Source organism: Amphibalanus amphitrite, unplaced genomic scaffold (genome assembly GCF_019059575.1).
Source record: "Amphibalanus amphitrite isolate SeventyFive unplaced genomic scaffold, NRLGWU_Aamphi_draft 000579F_arrow, whole genome shotgun sequence".
NCBI lineage: Eukaryota > Metazoa > Arthropoda > Thecostraca > Balanomorpha > Balanidae > Amphibalanus > Amphibalanus amphitrite.
The window spans coordinates 309,699-330,819 of NW_024882073.1; the positions used below are offsets into that span (position 1 = coordinate 309,699).

At 49.6% G+C, this 21,121-nt stretch overlaps 1 protein-coding gene across 3 annotated transcripts; it reads left to right on the forward strand.

Annotated features, from left to right (window-relative positions):
* Nucleotide 1: 1 nt before the first annotated feature.
* On the forward strand, nt 2-21,072 carry LOC122394210 (pre-mRNA-splicing factor RBM22-like). Of its 3 annotated transcripts, none has more exons than XM_043390938.1 (10): nt 2-348; nt 12,877-12,930; nt 13,226-13,324; nt 13,652-13,729; nt 14,222-14,308; nt 14,484-14,701; nt 15,088-15,194; nt 15,855-15,981; nt 16,455-16,615; nt 19,575-21,072. In XM_043390938.1, exons 1-10 carry the CDS (start codon nt 295-297, stop codon nt 19,769-19,771), a joined length of 1,182 nt encoding a protein of 393 aa, XP_043246873.1. In that variant the 5' UTR covers nt 2-294; the 3' UTR covers nt 19,772-21,072. The 3 variants fall into 3 exon arrangements, with proteins under 3 accessions (XP_043246873.1, XP_043246874.1, XP_043246872.1); XM_043390939.1 differs by lacking the exon at nt 2-348 and adding an exon at nt 452-543; XM_043390937.1 differs by lacking the exon at nt 2-348 and adding an exon at nt 8,955-9,107.
* Nucleotides 21,073-21,121: the final 49 nt, after the last annotated feature.

Genomic DNA, 21,121 nt, shown 5'->3' on the forward strand with positions numbered 1-21,121 from the left:
CACTTCTGTGTTTGATTCTGCCCTCTTCCCCTTTATGTCTCCGTCGGAAATTTTTCAAAATTAATTTTGTAAAAATGAGGCTCTCAAAAAAACTTTATCCTGCCCTTAAATTGCTGAAATATTATTTATTTGAAACTTGATATTTCACAAATGAAACTTGCGCCATAAATGTAAAAATTTCCACGAGTGTTTACTTCACACGCATTTCAATTTGTTCATTTGTGTAGAGTGCGCTGTGTGAATTTGGTTAATTTCTGTCAAATTAAAATTGGCAGGTGAAGATAACTCGAAACCATGGCTGCATCAAAAGGGTCGAATACTTACAATCGACAAAATTGGGAAGACTCTGTGAGTATGCCGCCTATCCCGTCACACCACCCTGCAAAATCAAAGTGGAAGTGGCAACTGATCCCATTCCCCACATCAAACTAAAACAAGGCCTAGAAATAGATCGCATAGATGATTTTTCGTTCTTAAGTAAAATACATTTAAAAGAAGGTGTCGTTGACTGTGCAGCTCTCACTGGTTCTCCTATAGGTCAAGGTAGAAAATAAATAGCTTGAGCATCGTTGGTAACATTACTGCTGTTCCGCACTGACCCGCAGCCCACAGCTTGACACACTGCCTTACGGAAAATATGTGATAGCTATAAAAATAGCATTACCACTTCCATACTTCTCTGTGTATGGTGCATAAAATGTTATATAAAATGAGTAAGTACCTAACAAGAGATAAAGGCAGGGTGTAATTTTATATGGTACAACGTTTTGTTGAGCATGATTGTAATCAATAAAAATGGTAAAATTGACCTTGTGCTCATAATATCAGATAAATTAATTGAAAAAAGGTCAAGAATGTATTTTCGAACTTGGTTCTTCTTCAGTGGAATAAAAAAAAGATTTTTTTGATTTTTTGATTTTTTTATTGCTGAATGCCTTGAGTGAGAGCTGCACAGTCAACGACACCTTCTTTTAAATGTATTTTTTTGAAGATTTTTTTTTATTCCACCAAAGAAGAACCAAGTTCGAAAATATATTCTGGACCTTTTTTCAATTAATTTATCTGATATTATGCGCACAAGGTCAATTTTACCATTTTTGCAGGGTGTTTAAGTTAAGTTTAAGTTTAATATAGTGAGCTATGGTAGACAGGGTCTATTCGGTGCTCACTTCGAGCATTAAACTGGGCCAGACTGGGTAACTTAGGTACTGTGGATGTTAAAGAGAGAGGATAGCGCCGTAGTGGTCCTGAGCTTGTCTAGCCGGTTCTTGAAAGTGTTTGTGTTTTCAGACATTATGATCTCCTGAGACAGCTTGTTCCATGCTGAGACTACTCTGTTTGCAAAGAATTTTGCTCGAGCTTGGGTCCTGGACCTCCGTATCTCAAGTTTGAGCTGGTGACCTCTGGTCGTCCTTCCGTGGTGGCTAGTGAAAAATTGACCTGGGCGTACGTTCAATTTCCCCTTAAGAATCTTAAATGTTTCTATCAAATCTCCTCTTCTGATCCTTTCTTCCATACTTGTCATGTTTAGTACTTTCAAACGTTCTTCATATGGTACTCTTTTCAATCCATGGACTAGTTTAGTGGCCCTCCTTTGTATTTTTTCAAGTGCTTGCATGTCCTTATTCAAATAGGGACCAGCCGCTTGCACACAGTGCTCAAGATGAGGTCTAACATACACCGAAAAAAGGGTTTTGAAGTTCTTCACTGTTAATTGACCAAAGGTCAGCCTCAGTACCCTGAGGGCAGACATGGCCTTGTTTGCTGACTTAGAACAGTTCAATGAAGGTTTCAGTGTGTTGGTAATGTACACTCCAAGGTCCTTTTCTACAAGAGTTTCCTCAAGCATTTGTGGCCGCCCAGTTACTGTTTTCATTGTGTAAGTGAATCCAGGATTTTGGGAGCCGCAATGCATTACTTTGCATTTTTCCAAATTGAATTGCAACAACCACTCTCCAGACCACTTGGTGAGTATATCCAGGTCAGCTTGCAGCTTTAGAGCATCACTTTGATTACTAACAGGTCCATACAACTTGGTATCGTCTGCGTACATTTTAATCTTGCTTCTGACCAGGCTTGGTAGTTCATTGACATAAATGATGAATAATACAGGACCTAACACCGAACCTTGGGGTACCCCACTTCTGACTCTGGACCATGTGGACAACTTGTTACCAACCGAAATTCTCTGGGTACGGTTACTCAAGAAGTCTGATATCCAAGCAAGGACTTCTCCCTTGATATTATAACCTTGCAGCTTCACACAGAGTCTTCTGAGCGGCACAGTGTCAAAAGCTTTCTGATAGTCCAGGTAAATTATGTCAAGTCCTGCTCCCTCATCTACTGTCTTGGTCCAATCCTCGAGTGATTCTAATAAATTCGATTGACACGATCGGTGTTTTACAAACCCATGCTGGTGAGGTGATATAAAGTCATTCTCTTCTAAGTGGTTGATGATGTGCTTCTTTACTATTCTTTCTAGCATTTTGCAAACTTGACTTGTAAGGCTAATGGGCCGATAATTATTGGGTCTTGCTCTCTTTCCTTTCTTGAACAATGGAATGATGCATGCCTGTTTCCAATCACCAGGGAGCTCGCCAGCAGACAGAGACTTCTGGAAAAGCATGGTCAGAGGAGAAACCAGTACCTCAGCACATGATTTTAGCACCACAGCTGGTAACTCATCAGGTCCACCTGCTTTGCCTGGTTGCAGCTTTTGTAGCTCGCGTAGAACTTCTTCGGAAGTGATTGTGATGCTGTTCAATACAGATGAATCACTGACGGCCTGGGTAAAGTTTGGGATGTTTGTCATATCCTCATCAACAAATACAGTTTGAAAGTACTTATTCAGTTCTTCAGCTGTTTCATAATCGTTTTCAGTTAACATCCCATCATCCTTTTCCAGGGGTCCAACCTGTGCTCTCACATTTGAACGACATCTTACATATTTGTATAGCTTACCGGGGTTTGTTTTCAAGCCTTCAGTAAGTTTTGCCTCATATTCGGACCTCGCTTTCCGCAACATACAAGTAGTTCGGTTTCTCTGCTTAGCATATGCTTCGTACTCTTCACTTCTCTTGGTTCTCGCATATTCCTTCCAGGCTTTATGCTTTTTCTTCACTTCTTTGGTCAAAGCTTTGTTCCACCATGGTATCTTCTTCTTTCTTGTCTTCTTCGTGAAAATGGGCACATACTTGCTGATAGCCAGGTGCAATTCCCTTTTGATGAAGGACCAAGTTTGCTGCACATTCATTGGGCTTATCACACTCCATTCTGTCCTTCTCAGGTGATTTGACATATCTACATAATTCCCTTTGCCGAAGTTGTATCTCTTGAAAAATTCACATGCCTTCATCTTGTCATGCTCTTCGTAAATGCAATTCCAGGTAATCACAACATGGTCACTTTTACCCAAGGGTTGACTAGCTTCCAGTTCATCTACTAAGTGTCCACGGTTGGAAAATATTAGATCCAATGTTGATGGAGATTGACCGATTCTGTAGCGAGTTTTAAAATTAACATGCTGCTGAAGGTACAGATTTTGCATAGTTTCAAAGAAAGTTGCCTCCTCACTATCCCCTGGCCCTTCAACGTATCCATCTTCCCAACATATACGAGGAAAATTGAAATCACCCATAATAATAACATTTTTCATCTTCATTTGCATGGCTTCTTTAACTAGTAGTATCAACTTGTCATTGTTTACTTTGCAGGAGTTTGGGGACCTGTAGCACACCCCTACTAGAAGCTTTTCAGCATGAGACAGATGTATAGTACACCACACTGATTCTTCAAAGCCAATTTCATTTAACTGAGAACATTCAGTAGTCTGAAAACAATCTCTTACAAACAGCATGACTCCCCCACCTTTCTTATTTGCATCTCTGTCATGCCTCAGTACTGGGTGGTAACCATTCAGCACATAGCGATCCTTCAACCACACTTCTGATATCCCTATAATGTCGGGGCTTTTCTCTTCCACTAGGCCCTCAAACTCATCAATTTTGTTTCTTAAACTACTGATGTTTGTGTACAGACACGAGACCACTTTTGGGCACCACTTTGCCTCGAAAAATGGTGTGTGTCCTGTGTAATAACACAGGACTAATAATAATTTATAATATAATTTATTTATAACTAGAGGGACAGCATTACGCGCAGCGTAATAAATCAATTTTCATTAAAATCGGCCCAGGAGCGGCCGAGTTATGGCCAGAATAAATTTGGCGTCTCCTCTTGGCCGGCGGTGCCCTGGTCCGGTATTCATTGCCAAAGGTCAACGACCTCCGACTCTGTTTTCCCTCATTTTCGCAGCGAACAATCTGAGCCTAGGGCGCGTGCCGTCTGCTCGGCGCCGGCCGCGGCCCAAAATTCCGCAAAGATGCGCCCGCCACGTGCAAACCGGCAAGCGCACCCCCACCAAAATTTAATACGACAAACAGATGCACGCGTCCGACTTTAGTCCAAAATTCCACCCCCGTAGCCCGCACCGTTCCGGAGCAATAGCCCTTAAAGCGTGACTGACGCGTTTCATACAGACATTTTGATTTTTATATATGTAACAAGCGGCAAGCCGCTTGCTTCGCGTCGCGAGGATATGGCTTGCCCATAATTGGCCAGTTCGAGTAGTAATGGTTTTGTGTAATAGTGACTTCTAGAAGCCTTGATGTACGCGAAAAGGTGAATGGTGCGGTCCAAATGGATACAATTCAAATAAATAGGTCATTGACCTAACCAATTCAGACTGATAAGCTACTTGGATGTGTAGTTCAAATAATTTACTACATATAGGTTATGTTTATAATAACGTTTCAGACATAGTCACGTTTCAGGCACAGGTACATACTAAGCCGTGAGTGAATCGCAATTAGCAAATCCAGCTGGACTGAAGTAATTAGGCACAATAGTGGAAATTAAGTAGTGACTTATAACATTTCGTAAATCAATTCTCACCTGTGCTTTGTGTGGCTCTTAGCGTTACCCACAATCGCCACGAGGAGGCGGCCACAATGAATTGCAGATGGATCTCTTTTTAACAGAAAAGAGACCCCGCAGGTGGTTCAAAGCGTAACCGATGCCTGCGGGTAGAGAAACTGGGCGGTGTCCTGCCGGCTCACAGCACGTCCCGGTAGACGACGTTGGCGGTCCGTCCACCGCTGCCCGGCGGCAGGACGAAGCGCAGGTCCCGCCAGCGGCCGACCCTGGACGCGGCAACATAGAGCTGTCCGTGGCCGAACACGGGCTCTCGCAGAAGGACGGCCACCCGCCGGAGCGTCTGACCTTGCGCTTTGTTGATTGTGAGCGCAAAGGCGGGCCGCACCGGGAACTGGCGCCGCCGCCACTCGAACGGGAAGGCGTCGTCCGGCGGCTGCAGCGTCAGGCGGGGGATGAGAACCCGGCGGCCGGCCGCGCTGCCGCAGGCCACGGTCGCCTCCAGGAGCCGGCCGCCGTGGACGGCCACCACCAGGAGCCGGGTGCCGTTACACAGTCCCCTGGCCGGGTCGATGTTTCGGAGCAGGATGACCGGCATGCCGGGCTTCAAAAGCAGGTGATGAGGCGGGAGGCCCGGCACACACAGCCCGTTGAGGTACTCCTGGGGTACCGGCTCCTGCTCCTCCCCGACGGTGGCGTCTGCGCTGAGGCACTCCACGGCCTGGCCCGGGAAGATGTCGGTGACATAACTGTTCACCGAGTCGACGGTGCTGTTAGTGGGCGCCAGCACGGCGCGGGACGCCATGCTGTCGGCGTCGGTCAGGTTGCCGAAGGTCCAGTCGATGACGGCCGGCAACTCGGCTTCCAGCACCAGCGCCGGCGGCAGGGTGACCCGTCCATCGGCGTCTGTGGGCAGCTCGCCGTTGCCGAGCTGCAGCAGCCAGGTGGAGAACTCCTCCAGCTCGGCCTGTTGGTTCTCCTCCTGCGCCAGCCTGGCGCGCATGTTTTCCCGCAGTCGGTGCACTCTGAAGTGGCGCCACAGCGGCGAGCGGCGGAGACTGGCGTCCACGATGCCTGCCTGGTTGGCGTGCCGGACGACAGGCAGAACCTGCCGGAAGTCGCCGCCCAGCACCACCACCTTGCCGCCGAACAGCTGATCGGACCCCGTCAGGTCGCGCAGCGTCCGGTCGAGGCCCTCGATGTGGTGCCGGTGCGCCATCGGAGCCTCATCCATCACGATGAGGCGCGCTAACCGGATCAGCTGGGCGAGCTCGCTCTGGGCGGAGATGTTGAAAATGACGGTGTCGTCCGGTCGCAGAGGAGCTTTAAAACGGCTGTGAAAAGTCCTCCCGCTGTCCAGCAGTGTAGCGGCGATACCGCTGAACGCCACGGCAAGTGCCACCAGGCCCTTGGCTCGCACCGCAGAGATGAGAAGATTAAAAGTAAATGTCTTGCCAGTGCCACCTGGCGCGTCCAAGAATAGGGCGAGCGGCTCCTGGCCGTCGACCGCGGCCAGCACCGTGTCCACCGCCTGGCGCTGATCCGGCAGTAGGCCTGGCAGCCGCTGGTCGACGGTGTGCTGAAGGTCGGCACGGTCGAAGTCGACCTCCTCCCGTATAATGGGAGGCAGGCGCCGCAGCTCCTCGGCCCCCTCCAAGGCGGCGGCCGCTGCTTGGTGTTCAGCTGGCACGGGCGGCAGGCCGAAGTCCTCCAGCGTCTTGCCGGCCCGCTGGAGGGAGTCGCTGATGCGCAGTAGCACCAGTCCCGTCACCGTCTCCGGCGGCAGCTCTGGGTGGCGGTGGGCGAAGTCTTCTCCCATTGCTGCCTGGAACCGGTGGAGGAGGGTTGCGGGATCGGCCGGCGCGCAAAATAGAAGCAGTACCACAAACAGCTGCCTGAGCTGGCCGGGGCGCTGGGTGCGGACGGCCTCAGCCAGCGTCTCCGCCCACTCCTGGTCGTCCTGGAGCAGGCCACGCCGCCGACACGCCTCTTGGTGTGTGTCGCACACCTGGCCGTCCACCGTGCGCAGATCGGCGAATGTCGTGGCGCCGGGGACGTGATGCAGCAATACCCGGAGGTAGAATACATCCCCGTGCCTGGGTGTGAGACTCACCACCCGGCCGATGGTGGGCGCCGCCTGCATGTTGCGGCGCCGGTGCCACCGCTTCTGGCCGGCGTCCCAGCGGTACTTCTGGGGGAAGTCCGGGTAGAGCACCCGGAGGCACTCGGGGTCCTCGCCGGCCGACGCCCGGTTGTAGGTCATCCAGGCAGTCAGCTGCGTGTGGCGCGGCTCCCCAGCCACTGCCTGCCGCTCCTCCCCAGGCTGGAAGAAGATCAGCTGCTGGTCTTCGAGATGAACCTGTAGCGCCAGCACCGCTGGTGACCGGTCGCTCATCTCGAAGCTGAACAGCCGCCAGCATGCTTCGCTCGCACCAATGGAGCGGAGGTCTCGGAAGGCTGCCACCTCGTCCTGACCGGCCTCGATCAGCTGATCTGCGCGGACCATCTGCCGGTCGGAGCCCTTGTAAATGTACATAAAAATGTACTTAACTCCGTCCACAGAGGAGCACACCTCCACGTTGATGTGACACTCGTAGCGAAGGCTGAGGAGCGGATTGTAGGGCACGACCCACTGGTTCGTCACCATCCTCCCATTGTGCTCCGCCTGCTGGCCGCCGTCCTCGGGTCCGCGCCTCCGGTACTGGGGGTACGTGCGGTCCTCCTGCCAGATGGTCTCGTGGGAGAGCGGTTTCGGGAACCGTTTGGAGCACTGACCGTCTTTCATGCAGGTGGCGGTCGGCCGAGCAGCGCCGCACTCGTTGTGAACCATGCTGGTGAGGACAATCTGCTGCAGACGGGCCGACTGCGGCGATTCGGTGGGGTCCGGCAGCTCCGCCGAGACGATCGTGTCCGCATCGGCGCCGGTCCGAGGCCGGTCCTCCGGCTGCAGGATGAGCAGGAGATGACAGTGAGGCAGGCCTGCAAACAAAAAGAAAATGTCAGACTCACGATTTTGATGCGTTCTAGTGTGACCTGGAATCGCTTGACTGATATTTAAAGATGCGTAGCTTCGGTACGTTAGTATGGTAGAGGGTAAGCAAACTGACACGCAGCGGTATTTTGTCATTTTTAATACACTGCCACGGACTTTATGTTACAAAATGGGTGCCCTCAGATTCAACTTTTAAGTGAATTATATGGCAACGCCAGCGCCTATACTGGCCGGAATGCGACTGGTTGTCGCAGATGATTTGCGTTAATACGACAGAAGCTAGGCAACCCGCCATGCAGCCGTATATTGCTGGATAGTCTAACAATAAGTAAATTTATATTCGCCCTCAGAAGCTAAAGCAACGCGAAGCATTTCAGACTGGTATAGCTCAACCGATTGTCGCAGATGATTTGCGTTAATACGACAGAAGCTATAGGCAACCCGCCATGCAGCCGTGTCTTGCGGGACAGTCTAACAATAAGTGAATTATATGGAAACGCCAGCGCCTGTACTGGCCGGAATAGCTCGACTGGTTGTCGCAGATGATTTGCGTTAATACGACAGAAGCTAGGCAACCCGCCATGCAGCCGTGTATTGCGGGATAGTCTAACAATAAGTGAATTTATATTCGCCCTCAGAAGCTAAAGCGACGCAAAACATTTCTGACTGGTATAGCTCAACCGATTGTCGCAGATGATTTGCGTTAATACGACAGAAGCTAGGCAACCCGCCATGCAGCCGTGTATTGCGGGATAGTCTAACAATAAGTGAATTTATATTCGCCGTCAAAAGGTAAAACAACGCGAAGCACTATGAACTTTACACGACGAAATCTTTTTCACGTTGACTTCTTCGATCATATTTATTTGGCCGTTAAGGCGTGAGCTTTAAATCGGAATAAATGTGCATATTGCTTGGGTGCGTGTCACGTCCCCCCGCGACTGAGCTCATGTCTGTACAGGGATTTCTGTCAAAGCCATGTTGTGACTTACCGCGCTTCTGAAACTCGATGACCCACATGAAGGCGCTCGGCTTGCCGAAGACGGCCTGCTTGGTCAGGTCCCCGATGATGCGGCGGAGCTTGAGGTGGAACACTCGAGCCACCAAGTCGGGTCGATCCTCGGGCTTCTGTCCGGGCAACAGGGCGTTTGCGATCTCCGGCCACTTCGGATTACACGTGATGGTAATGAAGAGGGTCGGCTTCCCCTTGGCCCTCACGATGGCCATGGCGTCCATGTAACTGCAAAGTTGAGGAAAAATGTAGATAATATTAGATGGTTGTTTGAAGGTAAAATTTACCGTAGAACCAAAAGCATGACTATGGGCAGAAAATAGTCCAAACACAAAGCTGTTGACGGTTGTTTGAAAGTGACATTTGTCGTAGAACCAAAAATATGACCACCTGGCACCTGTAGGCAGATTATAGTCCAAACAAAAATGAATTGGCGAATACTAACTTATTCGTTAAATGTGAGCACAGGTGTTTGTTCGTTTTTTTTTAACGTTGCTATGCTGATTTGAGTGCATTATGATGCATTCAAGCAAATTTAATATGAGTGGTAATAGTGCAAATAAGACTTCAGCGAATACAAAATAGTGGTTAGTAATTTAAGATTGGTGTTTGTTTGCGTAGCTCACCGTTGCCTCATATGGCGGGGTCCACCGATGAAAGTAGCCGGCAGAACGACTCGTCTCCCGACGACCGGTACACCAGCCTGCTCACGTCCCTCCTCGGGCTGCTCCTGCTGGCCGAGCTCCGCGTCAGCCGCCACGGCGTCACGGACGCTCTGGTAGAGGTCCGCCCGGATCTCGCGCTGGTGAGTGGAGATGTACTTCAGCCGGATGGCCTCGACCTTGGCGTAGGCCATACAGACAAACTCTTGAAACAGGCGACCGGCGCGGTGGAGGCTGTCGTCCTGGTGGGGCCTGATCTGGAGCCGGTACGCGTAAAACTGGAGCGTTGTCACCATTCGCTGCCGCTCCCTGCCGGGCTGCGGCGCCTGAGCAATCGCCGGGTGCCACCCTGTAGTCCCCAGTGGAAACAGGAGGACGAAATGGAGTGGGTCACACGCTCGGTGGCTCTCATCGATGGTCTGCAGCACGCCGGTCCCGCCATCAGCTCGGCGGCGCAGTACCAGGTCGTGCTGTCCGGGCTCCTCTCCCATGAGGACCGCCACCTCGCGCAGTCCCTCGGCGGCGTTGTAGCGGCGCGCGTGCTCGCCGGCGGGTCGGGCTGCAACGCTGATGATCAGCTGCCGGTGTTCCACCTCCCGTGCCAGGACCTCGGCAGCCATGATGAAATCGTGCACCCAGGGGTTGACTTGGCGCAGCATGGCCTGAAGCTGTCCCAGCAGGTCCAGCAGCCGGTGCTGCACGGCGGCAGAGGTCGCTGCCGGCAGGCGCACATGACCGAGTCGAATGGCCGCTTCAGCCTCCGGATCTTCGGCCAGCGGGTCACTGATGTATATCTGGGCGAAGGAGGGTGGCCGGTCTTCAGGGACTTCCAGCGGCCCAAGTCGGTGGTACAGCCGCCCCTGCACCACCACACACGGTGCGTACCCGCCGGTGCCTGCAGGCGGCGGCACCTCACGCACGGACAAAGACGATAGGGCCAGCGCTGAGTTGAGGTGCCGGACGTACTGCCGGAAGGTGCGCGCCTCTAAGGTGTCATCAGTCCAAAGGCGGCGTAAGACTGGCGGCGGGGCCGGGAGCGGGTCAAGGCGGACCTTGCCGCCTGCACAGCAGAACGTGGCGCGCTCACCCGCCCACCGCAGGGCTCCGCACGACGCACACACTTTCACCATCGCACCGACATCATCGGCCTCCACCACCTGCTCGCCGGACAAAACGTCCGCCGGTCGGCGGGCCGCAAGCGAGGCTGGCCTCGCACGGGCGGCAGCGCGCTGCTGCTGATGGCGCCGGGCGTCTTCAGCACGCTGAGCGTGCCTGGCGTCCTCGTCCTGTTCCTCGCGATGTTGACGGACGCGCGCCGCGGTGGCCTCACGCTCGGCCTGCGTCGCTTCCTCCTCATGCGCCTCGCGCTGCAGGCGGAGGCGCTCAGCGTTGGCCTCCAACTCCGCCCGCCTGGCCTCTTCATCTTGCGCCGCTCGCTGCAGGCGGAGGCGCTCAGCGTTGGCCTCCAACTCCGCCCGCCTGGCCTCTTCATCTTGCGCCGCTCGCTGCAGGCGGAGGCGCTCAGCGTTGGCCTCCAACTCCGCCCGCCTGGCCTCTTCATCTTGCGCCGCTCGCTGCAGGCGGAGGCGCTCAGCGTTGGCCTCCAACTCCGCCCGCCTGGCCTCTTCATCTTGCGCCGCTCGCTGCTGGCGGAGGCGCTCAGCGTTGGCCTCCAACTCCTCCCGCCTGGCCTCTTCATCTTGCGCCGCTCGCTGCAGGCGGAGGCGCTCAGCGTTGGCCTCCAACTCCGCCCGCCTGGCCTCTTCATCTTGCGCCGCTCGCTGCTGGCGGAGGCGCTCAGCGTTGGCCTCCAACTCCGCCCGCCTAGCTCCCTCCTCCTGTGCGGCTCGGAACGCGCGCTGCCTCTCGGCGTTGAGCTGTCGCACCCGGTCGTCGTCCGCGCGCTCCCGCTGGCGAGCGGCCTCGGCCTCCCTCACCGCCTCCCTCTGCCGGCGCGCTCGCTGCTGGGCCGCGTTCCGTTCGGCCTCAGCTTGTCGCTCCGCCTCGGCCATACGGGCCCGACGACGGCGCTGGGCCGCTGCGTTAGCGGACACCGCCCGACGCATGACAATCACGTAATCGGGTACATTTACGGAATATGCAACAAAAACGAACTACTTACAACACTTGAAAACAAAACACTTATTACTCTTTGGATAAATATCCTGGTCTAATCTATAGACTAAAATACGCCATCGTTGTTTACATTCATATTTGCCGCGCTACCAAGACAATCAAGAGCTTTTTTCTAATTCCGACCCCCAACAGACACGATATGGTCTGAGCACAGAATCTGGTAGCATCACGTGACTTGATTAGGACAGTTTATTGATATTTTATTGTGAAATTACCCAAATACTGCTTGCGTTGCCACTCAAAATACACTTTGAACTTTTTATTATTTTGGTTGGGTGAAAACATTGCAAAACACAAAATTCATCAGAATAGTCATGTGAGTGTTGAGAAATGTCACATGCGCGTCAGATCTGTAAAGTGGGCTTATCTCAAAGATCCGATCTACCTGTTTCTTAAAGGCATCTTATTTCATGACGGGAAGAAATATCATTTTCGCAGCGAAGAATCTGAGCCTAGGGCACGTGCTCACTGCTCGGCGCCGGCCGCGGCCCAAAATGCTGCAAAGATGCGCCCGCCACGTGCACACCGCTGCACGCACCCCCACCAAAATTTAATACGACAAACAGATGCACGCGTCCGACTTAAGTCCAAAATTTCACCCCCGTAGCCCGCACCGTTCCGGAGCAATAGCCCGCCAAGCGTGACTGACGCGTTACATACATACATACATACATACATACATACGTACAGACATTTTGATTTTTATATAAGTGAATAATTTATAATATATTGTTAGTGTAATAACAAATTTGATCCTGCACCCTCCCCCCATCAACTCAAGCAAAGCAGCACCCACCTCCACATACCACATCTGACCAAAGTTGCATTTGCTTAGTGACTTCACATGGCAGTGCTTCTTGTCACAATTGTGATATATGTCCTTTACATTACAGTGCTCAATTGTTGAATGCCTTTTCCTTTTCTATTGAGACCCGTCTGAGTTGGGTGATTATTTTCCATGGTGCTAATGAAGTTTGAAATGCCCCTTTTACTTGAATTTCTTAAATAGATAAGGAATATAATTTTTAATGGGTCAGCCATCAGAATAGTTTGGACAAAGTCTACTATTGTCTGTAGGCCATGCCCCATCTTCCTGTGATTCCTAACCTATAATAATAAATGGGTTCTGTTTTCTTTCACAGGAATTCCCTGTTCTCTGCCAGACATGTCTGGGAGACAACCCCTACATTAGAATGGTGAGTTAGACTCCCTGGTTCTGTCTAACATTTTATCATAGCCTGAAAGACCCTAATGCTGTATCTGTGTCAGTCGAATCTCTTGCTGATTTCTTGTTCCAGATGTTTGGTACCTATTGCTAAACACTTAATTGCAACCTCAATGCTTGCACACTGTGACATGTTTCATGTATTTTGGTTGAATCTCTGATAGATTTAATCAAATACATGTGTGAAGTGGAGATCTTGATGTTTGAACCAAGTGCAGATTGTGTTGTTTGAACAGTGACTGACAAAGCCTATCCCCCATGCTCAGACCAAGGAAAAGTATGGCAAGGAGTGCAAGATCTGTACCAGGCCCTTCACAGTGTTCAGGTGGTGCCCAGGAGCCAGGATGCGCTTCAAGAAAACAGAGGTCAGTTGAGGGCAGCAGCAGTTTGTGGCTGTGGTTCATTTTGGGGTGGAGAGAGGCTGTGTAATGTATGCGCTGTTTGAGGATCCCGGCACAGATCAGCCCAGGGGACATCTAGCAATAGTTAGGTACTGTCTTTGTTGACAGTAGGTTATAAGTGGTGGAAATGAAGGAGGGTGTTAGATTTTTCACCATACTAGAGGTGTGCTATGTCCTTAAACACCCCAGGGTACCTTGCCTACTGCTTAGGATGCTTACTTTCCTGCCACCCAGTTGAAAGCAATTAAGTGACACAGTTGACATCTGACTTCACTATTCCATGTGTTTCAGGTGTGTCAGACCTGTGCCAAGCTGAAGAACATCTGTCAGACGTGTCTGCTGGACCTCGAGTACGGTCTGCCGATTCAGGTTAGATTGAACTGACCAGACGATGTGAAATGAGGCTTTGGAGGGTGGCATACCCGTCACTGACGCATAAAATAGCCTGATGATAGTAGTGACAGCAGTTACTAGTGATCTGATAATTGAAAGTGACAGTAAAATAGACCTTGTTGTCCGGGTGTCGGCGAAAGCAACGTTTATCGTATCACCTTTTCGTTTTTTTTCTCGTTCCAATATGAACGCACTTTAGCAGGCGGTTTACCGTGGCCCGACACATGTGTGATCTCGCTCTACTGCGCGCCGGCCTTGCATCGGCAACCGTCAGTTGTAACCCGAGTGTCGCCAGGTAGATGACTCGAACGACATTCATTCCTTGGTGCAAACAAACACAGCTTTAGCCGATAGCCAATGTATCAGCACCGATGCTAGAAGTACAATCCATGACAGCCCATGACCTTTGACGTGTCACCTCTGATCTGACCTCTCACTTCTGACCTCACCTCTAACCTTTGACCTCAGGTGCGTGATGCGGCCCTGAAGATGAAGGAGGACATACCCAAGTCTGATGTCAACAAGGAGTACTACATCCAGAACAAGGAGGCAGAGGTAGGTATCTTTTATTTGGTTAGCCGCTGTTAAGTTAAACACTGCAGACATCTGACTGTGCTTGAATGAAATGTGCTCATTTTTCAGCTGGGGAATAGGGTGCAATTCGTTCTATCTTTTCCATGAGCTCTACAGTGTTGTCTGCACCTCACCTATCTCCCCCCCCCCCCCTCAGCTGCAGGGCGCCAACCCCGCCGGCGCGCTGAAATCTGCAGCGCCCAGCGACCTGCTGCTAAAACTGGCCCGCACCACGCCCTACTACAAGCGCAACCGGCCGCATATCTGCAGCTTCTGGGTGAAGGGCGAGTGTCGCCGCGGCGAGGAGTGCCCCTACCGGCACGAGAAGCCGACCGATCCGGATGATCCGCTGGCAGATCAGAACATCAAGGACAGGTGGGTGGCGGGAGGCGACGGGGCGGGGGGGGGGGTGTTTTCAGAACACATTGCCGTGGAGGTAGACAAGGCATTGAGAAGGTGACAGATTCTTCGGGGAATGTGAATTTTTATGTGTAACTGAAGGCCAATGATTGTTGTTAGCATTTATCGCTTATCAACTAAGTAATGCATTTTAGCTGTTGTTTTAAGCTCCTTTTATGATTTCTCTGTCGAAGTTTCGTCAGTTTATTTCGCTCTTTCGGGAAACTTCACAGACTCATTTATTTATTTTCCAAACAACCACATTTCACAGTTCAAACAATTTTTCCTGCGCCTCAATTGCGTGCATGCTCCCTCGTTTGGAGTCCGTTCATCTCTAACACCTGTCGCCTCTCTCCCGTCAGGTACTACGGCGTGAACGACCCTGTGGCAGAGAAACTTCTGAGACGGGCGGCCGCCATGCCGCGACTGGATACTCCGGAGGATAGGAGCATCACTACGCTCTATGTCGGTACGTGCGGAGGCGTATTCGAAGTAATTTGTCTTCGTCATAGATTTCATCATTTTCATGAATCATGTTATCTACGAAACTAGTTGTAACAGCACCTCAGATATACCTCATAGGCTGGATACTGAATGACCGTGATTGCTCAAATGTCTATTCTGTCTTTATCCTGACTGTCGTGCTTGTGACTCTTCTCGTCACTGATCGATCACTCTGTCGTTGTGTCCTGAGGGATCGACCTTCCCAACCGTTACAACCTTGCTTAGTCCTTGTTTCCTTTGCGTTGTTGTCCCCTTTCTTCAGTCTTTTCGTAATTTGATTTGCCTATTCAGGTCGCACTTTCGACTCGCCGACATACGTGTTCACTGTTCCATCAACGTCAACCATTCACGTCAACGATGTCTTTATATTCTTACAGGTCAATCCTTGATCATATGCATTTAGCGTTCTTAGTAACGATCGTGTACCTTTTTTTTGCTGTAATGCGTAACATGCGGACACGAACCTTCGTTTTAATGTCATCACCAAGCTATAAGAAACGTTCAGCGTCAAATATGCGGCCCATCAGGGCTAATGGGCCACACAATTGGTTCGTGCATCGTTTTTTTCATGACCAGTGCATTTCCGTTTTTTGCATATCTAACATGCTCTCCCACATGTGCGCAGGTAACCTAGGCGACGGCAACTTCATCACCGAACAGGAGCTGAAGGACCACTTCTACCAGTACGGAGAGATCCGAAACATCACCGTGGTGCACAAAAATCAGTGTGCTTTCGTCCAGTATGTGTCCAGGTATGTGTGTGTTTGAATCCGGCCCATTCACATTTATGGCCTATTGGAAGCTAGTCATTCAGCATGGTTGTCATATTCGTATAGGTGTAATTTCCGAACAGAAGTGGTCTCACTTACTTGCATTTAATGGAAGTGAGATTAAAACTATCATGAAGTATGAGGGTCTATCAATTTAACGTAGGTATGTCAAACTAAGTTTGGGATATGATGTGATATAGCATCCCTTCTTACTTTATCTCAGTTAGGTATATATTTAGGCTGAAATCGTGCATGTGACACTTTGCACTGGAAGAACTATAGGCGTGTTTTTGACTCCAACCGCCATTACTTTGAAGTCACTATGCTCAGGTTTTGCATACTTTTAGGGAATAGGTCCTACCGGTCTTATCGACTCTTATAGTGTAAGTTACACCCGTTACCGCTCCCCCACACCTTCGCGTGCCTCACTAACCACCGCTCCTCCCTGTACGCAGATCGTCCGCCGAGGCAGCCGCGGAGGCCACCTTCAACAAGCTCATCATCCGTGGGAGGCGGCTCAACATTAAGTGGGGCCGCAGTCAGGGCCGCCAGGGACCAGAGGAGACGTACACAGGCGGAGCTGGACCCTCGGGCATGCCGCTGGAACCCGTGCCAGGTGAGACTGGTGGGAAAAGAGTGTGTATGGGGGGACGCTTCTTTTGGGTTGGGATGCAAAGGACGGTATACAGGCTCAAATGAGAGATGAACGTGAAATGCTCGCAAGTCGCACCTGTGGACGGGTGTGGTTTTGTGTTTCCTAGACGGTGTGGGTTGTCGCCTTTCGGGGTGATGTTTTTGTTGCTGAATCGGTTTAATTCTGTGGCGTAGACCACTCATTTTGAATCGATGCTTGGAGGCAAGCGTGGTCGCCAGGTATGCCAGCCACTCTCGAGCTCTTCTTTAAAGGGAGATAATGAGCTTTCTTTTTTCTTAAATAAGAATTACTCGACATCTATACTATTTCTACTGTAGTTTCTATAAAATATGAAAATTTCCTAGCACATTTTCGTATGTGAAAGGTTTTTATTTTTGCAAAAAAGAAGCAGTACTTGCAGTACTTGTAACACCCACCGAAATGCGTTGTCCTTCTCTATAAAAAGTCGCAGTATATGGCGCTTTTGTTTCAAACAGCGACGCTTGGGTTTTTGTTTATGTTATCGCTTTGTTGTTGCTTGGTTGTAAGGATTCTAATTTGAATTAGAGTTAATTCGGTTTAGAATTAATTAGATTCTAATTCGGGGTACATAGTGCCTACTCTTCTTTGTTTCCAAGTATTATTTTGCGCCACAAATGAACGGCATGCGCCAGAAACGCAGCCAAATCTTGCGATTGCGACTACGAAATTCATTATTTTGGCGTCAGAGCCTGAAGCGAAAAATACAAGCATATTTATTTCAAAAAGACTTCAGATTTGTCGAACGGTGTTATGATAATTTTGATAACAGTACTGCATAACTTTTTCAGTGATGCCGCAAAAGTGTTGTATCTATCTTCTTTTATTGTGCAGTCGGCGGGACCGATTCAAAATTGAGTCGTTGCTACTAAAATAGCAGCATATGGCGACAGATGATGAACAGGAAAAATAGTTGCGTAAATTTAGACATAAACCACCCCCAAACCATGAATATCTTTTGAAGGCACTATAGACGACCATTAACTAACTAGATGTGATGAAGATCAAATGTAAGGAATACGCTCATTTTACAAAATTACATGCAAGTACCAAAAAGTGATGTAAGTACTTATTCAACGGTCATTTTCAGCGCTCCCCGCTAACGTGACTTCAAGTTGAGATATTTGCGGCAAGGTACCGAATTGAGCAAAATGGTTTTAATTTACATTATAACTTGTTGTGTTTTGTCAGAAAATGGTCCTAACTCAGATTTTGTGGAAAAAGGTCATTATCTCCCTTTAACCCGCGCGGGGCTGGGGTCTCCAGCCGAACGCGCGGGGCTGGGGGGGGGGGGTAAATTTTACCCCCCCCCCCCTGTTATCTCCCGAACTAATGGTCCGATTTGGAAAATTCAAACGCCAATCGAAAGCTCTCATCACGAACTACTAAAAACATGTACTTAATTTAAAGTTTGAGGTCAAAGTCAAGGTCAGGTCAAGGGTACAAATTGCAAGTTTCTACAGTATCGGCCTTGCACCGTAGTTGCCGAAGAATGGAGTCATGGACTGAGACTGATCGCCCAAAACGTGTTCTTAGGCTACCAAGACAATATTCGTTGCATACAATATCATTCAGAGGTCAAGGTCAAGGTCAGGTCAGGTCAGGTCACCAAAAAACAAAATATAGAAAAGGGCATGTGCGACACATGTTTTATGGGTCATTTTACTCATAGAATTCAATAGGCACACTCAATAAGTGATATGGACCACCTCTGGATGAATTTCAGGTCGAGGTCAGGTCAAGTGAGGTCAAATTTTGAAGTTGGTTGTTAAGGCCTAAAAAGGTGTCTATCTGATGCAGTTTTTCACGGCGAATCGAATGGTGCTATTTTTGTTTACGTACGAGGTCTAGAACTTCCAAAAAAGTTATTTTTCAAAAATTTTGTGTGTCGTGACGTCATAAAATTTTGAATAACTCCCACATTTTTGAACCGATTCTTCTAAAATTTGGTATGTAGGTGCACATAGACCACTTCTCTGACATATATTCCGGTTTTTTCGATAGACTCAAAATTTTGGATTTTATAATAATTTTCCCAAAAAAGTCAGTTTTTTGAAAACATTTAGCCCAAAATCCAAAATTTTCAAAAAACCGAGATAGCCATTTGATAGACAAAGTAAAATTACGTATAACCTTTTTTGTTACGTCTTGATTCCTTTAAAAATGAAGATGTTAGCGGCGTTTGAACTTTTGCCGTTTTTGAGGCGAAAATGGCGAACATGACGTCACTAAAACGTCAATTTCTCAAAAATTTTCCGACGGATTTCGCTCAAATTTTCAGGGAACGTGTCAAATTGATGTAAGAAAAGGTACTGAAAGTTTGGCGGCGCTGCGCGCCGCCGTTTTTGAGATATCGCAAAAATTCGCGAGGGGGGTAAAATTTACCCCCCCAGCCCCGCGCGGGTTAACGCCCCAAAGCCCCCCTTACCTACGCCAATTCACCCCTAGTTCCACCTTACTTTAACACTCCCCTCCTCAGTTGCAAACTGCAACATGAGACGCCTTCTTCATTTTCACAATATATTGAAGTAAAAACGAACATTCATGCTTGTGCAATGAAAATATTTTTAATGTGTGACCTTCAATCGATGGCAAAGGTCATTGTATAAAAAAAAAACGGTCGCGAGACAATAATCGAGACATTTGAAAATTTAAAGATCTGCCAGGAAGGAGAAACTAATAAGACATCCATTGCTCTTTGCATAAAATAAGACGCTGACATCTGCAGAAATAATATCGAGCGAATTGAAACGAATGAATGAATGTGAGAATAAATAAATGAATGAATCATGGACTGAATATGAACGAATCAGTGAATGAATCGGCAACACGTCCTCCTTTCTCTCTCGTCCGCAGGTCTGCTTGGCCCCATCTAACCCCGTTCTTCCTCTCTCGTCTGCAGGTCTGCCGGGCCCGCTGCCGCCGCCGCCGCACGGCCCCCCGCCGGGACCGCCGCCGTTCCTGATGCCGCCGAGGCCACCTCCGGGTCTGGCGCCGCCGCCGCCCCCGCCGGCCTTCCTGGCGGCAGTACACTATCCGTCTCAGGACCCGAGCAGGATGGGCGCTCTGGCCGGGCCCAGTCAGCCACCGAGGAGGTAGGGAGGGCTAGAGCCCGCCGCAGCCGCTGTCTCCCTCGACCCCAGGCACCGCGTCTCTGCGTCGTCTCCACACCGTGTCTGCGCCGCCACCGCCGCTGGCTAGGACTGTTGTCATCTTATGTCGGTCGGTTGTTGTGCGCTTGGATTAGGTCTGATTCGTTTCAAGAGGTGCTGTTGGCGGCTGGTTTGCCCAAATTTGTTCCAGTTTCCTGAAAAGACGAAGGATGCTATCGACAGGAAGCGAACCTATGTCGATGGCTTTGACTTGAGATGCTAGACTGGCGTAGCTGTCAAACCCGTAACAAAACGTACGTTGTCGAACAGTTTTATGCTGTGGGTACTTTGCCGTAAAATACGTGATTGTCGTACACATTTAACATTAGTAACAATGAATCCCTTTTGATTATGTGTTTCACACATTCTATGTAATGAATTAAGAACCGGTTCCTGATGGGGATTTTGTTGATGATGCGCGTCCGATCGATTGCCCAGCCTTTCATTCTTGAGTCTTCTTCGATGAGCCTCTTCCCCTGAAGTCGGGACAGTCACTGCAAGGAAAGGCGGGATGCTGGAAGTCTATTTTGAGGCAGGACAGACGGTGGTTGATTCAGCTACAGAGTTGGTGGCTCAAACTGTGAAAGGGAGACGAGCAAGAGACAGCGCGGGGTTCGTGAGGAAGGAGAGAGAATAGGAGTTATGACGTTTCTACTGAGAAAGAATAAGGAAGTCGGGAGTCAACTACCAACTGACGTGAGGACAGCGCTATCCTGTTATCTGATCAGGCTGACGGGGCTCTATATGACAGAGGGCTCCCCTGTATAAGCGTCTGATCTTTTTAGCCACAACAATGAACCAGACACCCAGAACTAGGGTAGTTTTCTACCTGCTTTGTCTGGGATCGCCCGAGATACGGCCTTCCTTTGATGTAGGCTGAATAACAAAAGGGAACGAGGCACCCTACTTGACGTGGAAGCGAGTGGACGCTTCGATCACACCCTGTCTAAATGGTGGGCATGTTTGTACTGTTGTAAACTCGTAGATGGTCGGTTGCTCGCTTGGTCCGTGGGCCTGAGATGCGTGTGTTTGTGTGTGTGGTATTATGTGAGACGCTACATGTCAGCGCGAGTGTTGGTCGCACGTCACCGTTTCTTTCTGTTTTCTGTACGTAATGGTTTGATGTAAACTGCGTGTATATCGCTGAAAAGAGATCTAAAGCCATATTCACGTGGGCCTCTAGACCGGAAAAAAATCCTGAATCATCTTGTGCTCTTCATGGAAACCAATAAACACCACACATACGGATTTTGGTTTTTACAAAAAGCAGTCACGAGAAAATAAAGTAATCATCGTG

Excerpts from the sequence above, each read along its gene's own strand:
- LOC122394210 (XM_043390937.1), top strand. The coding sequence starts at position 8,991 with ATGATGCGGCGGAGCTTGAGGTGGAACACTCGAGCCACCAAGTCGGGT. Across the intron at positions 9,108-12,876 it reads ACTTCGGATTACACGTGATG|GAATTCCCTGTTCTCTGCCA; the intron begins GTAATGAAGAGG and ends TTTCTTTCACAG. Across the intron at positions 15,982-16,454 it reads TTCGTCCAGTATGTGTCCAG|ATCGTCCGCCGAGGCAGCCG; the intron begins GTATGTGTGTGT and ends CCCTGTACGCAG.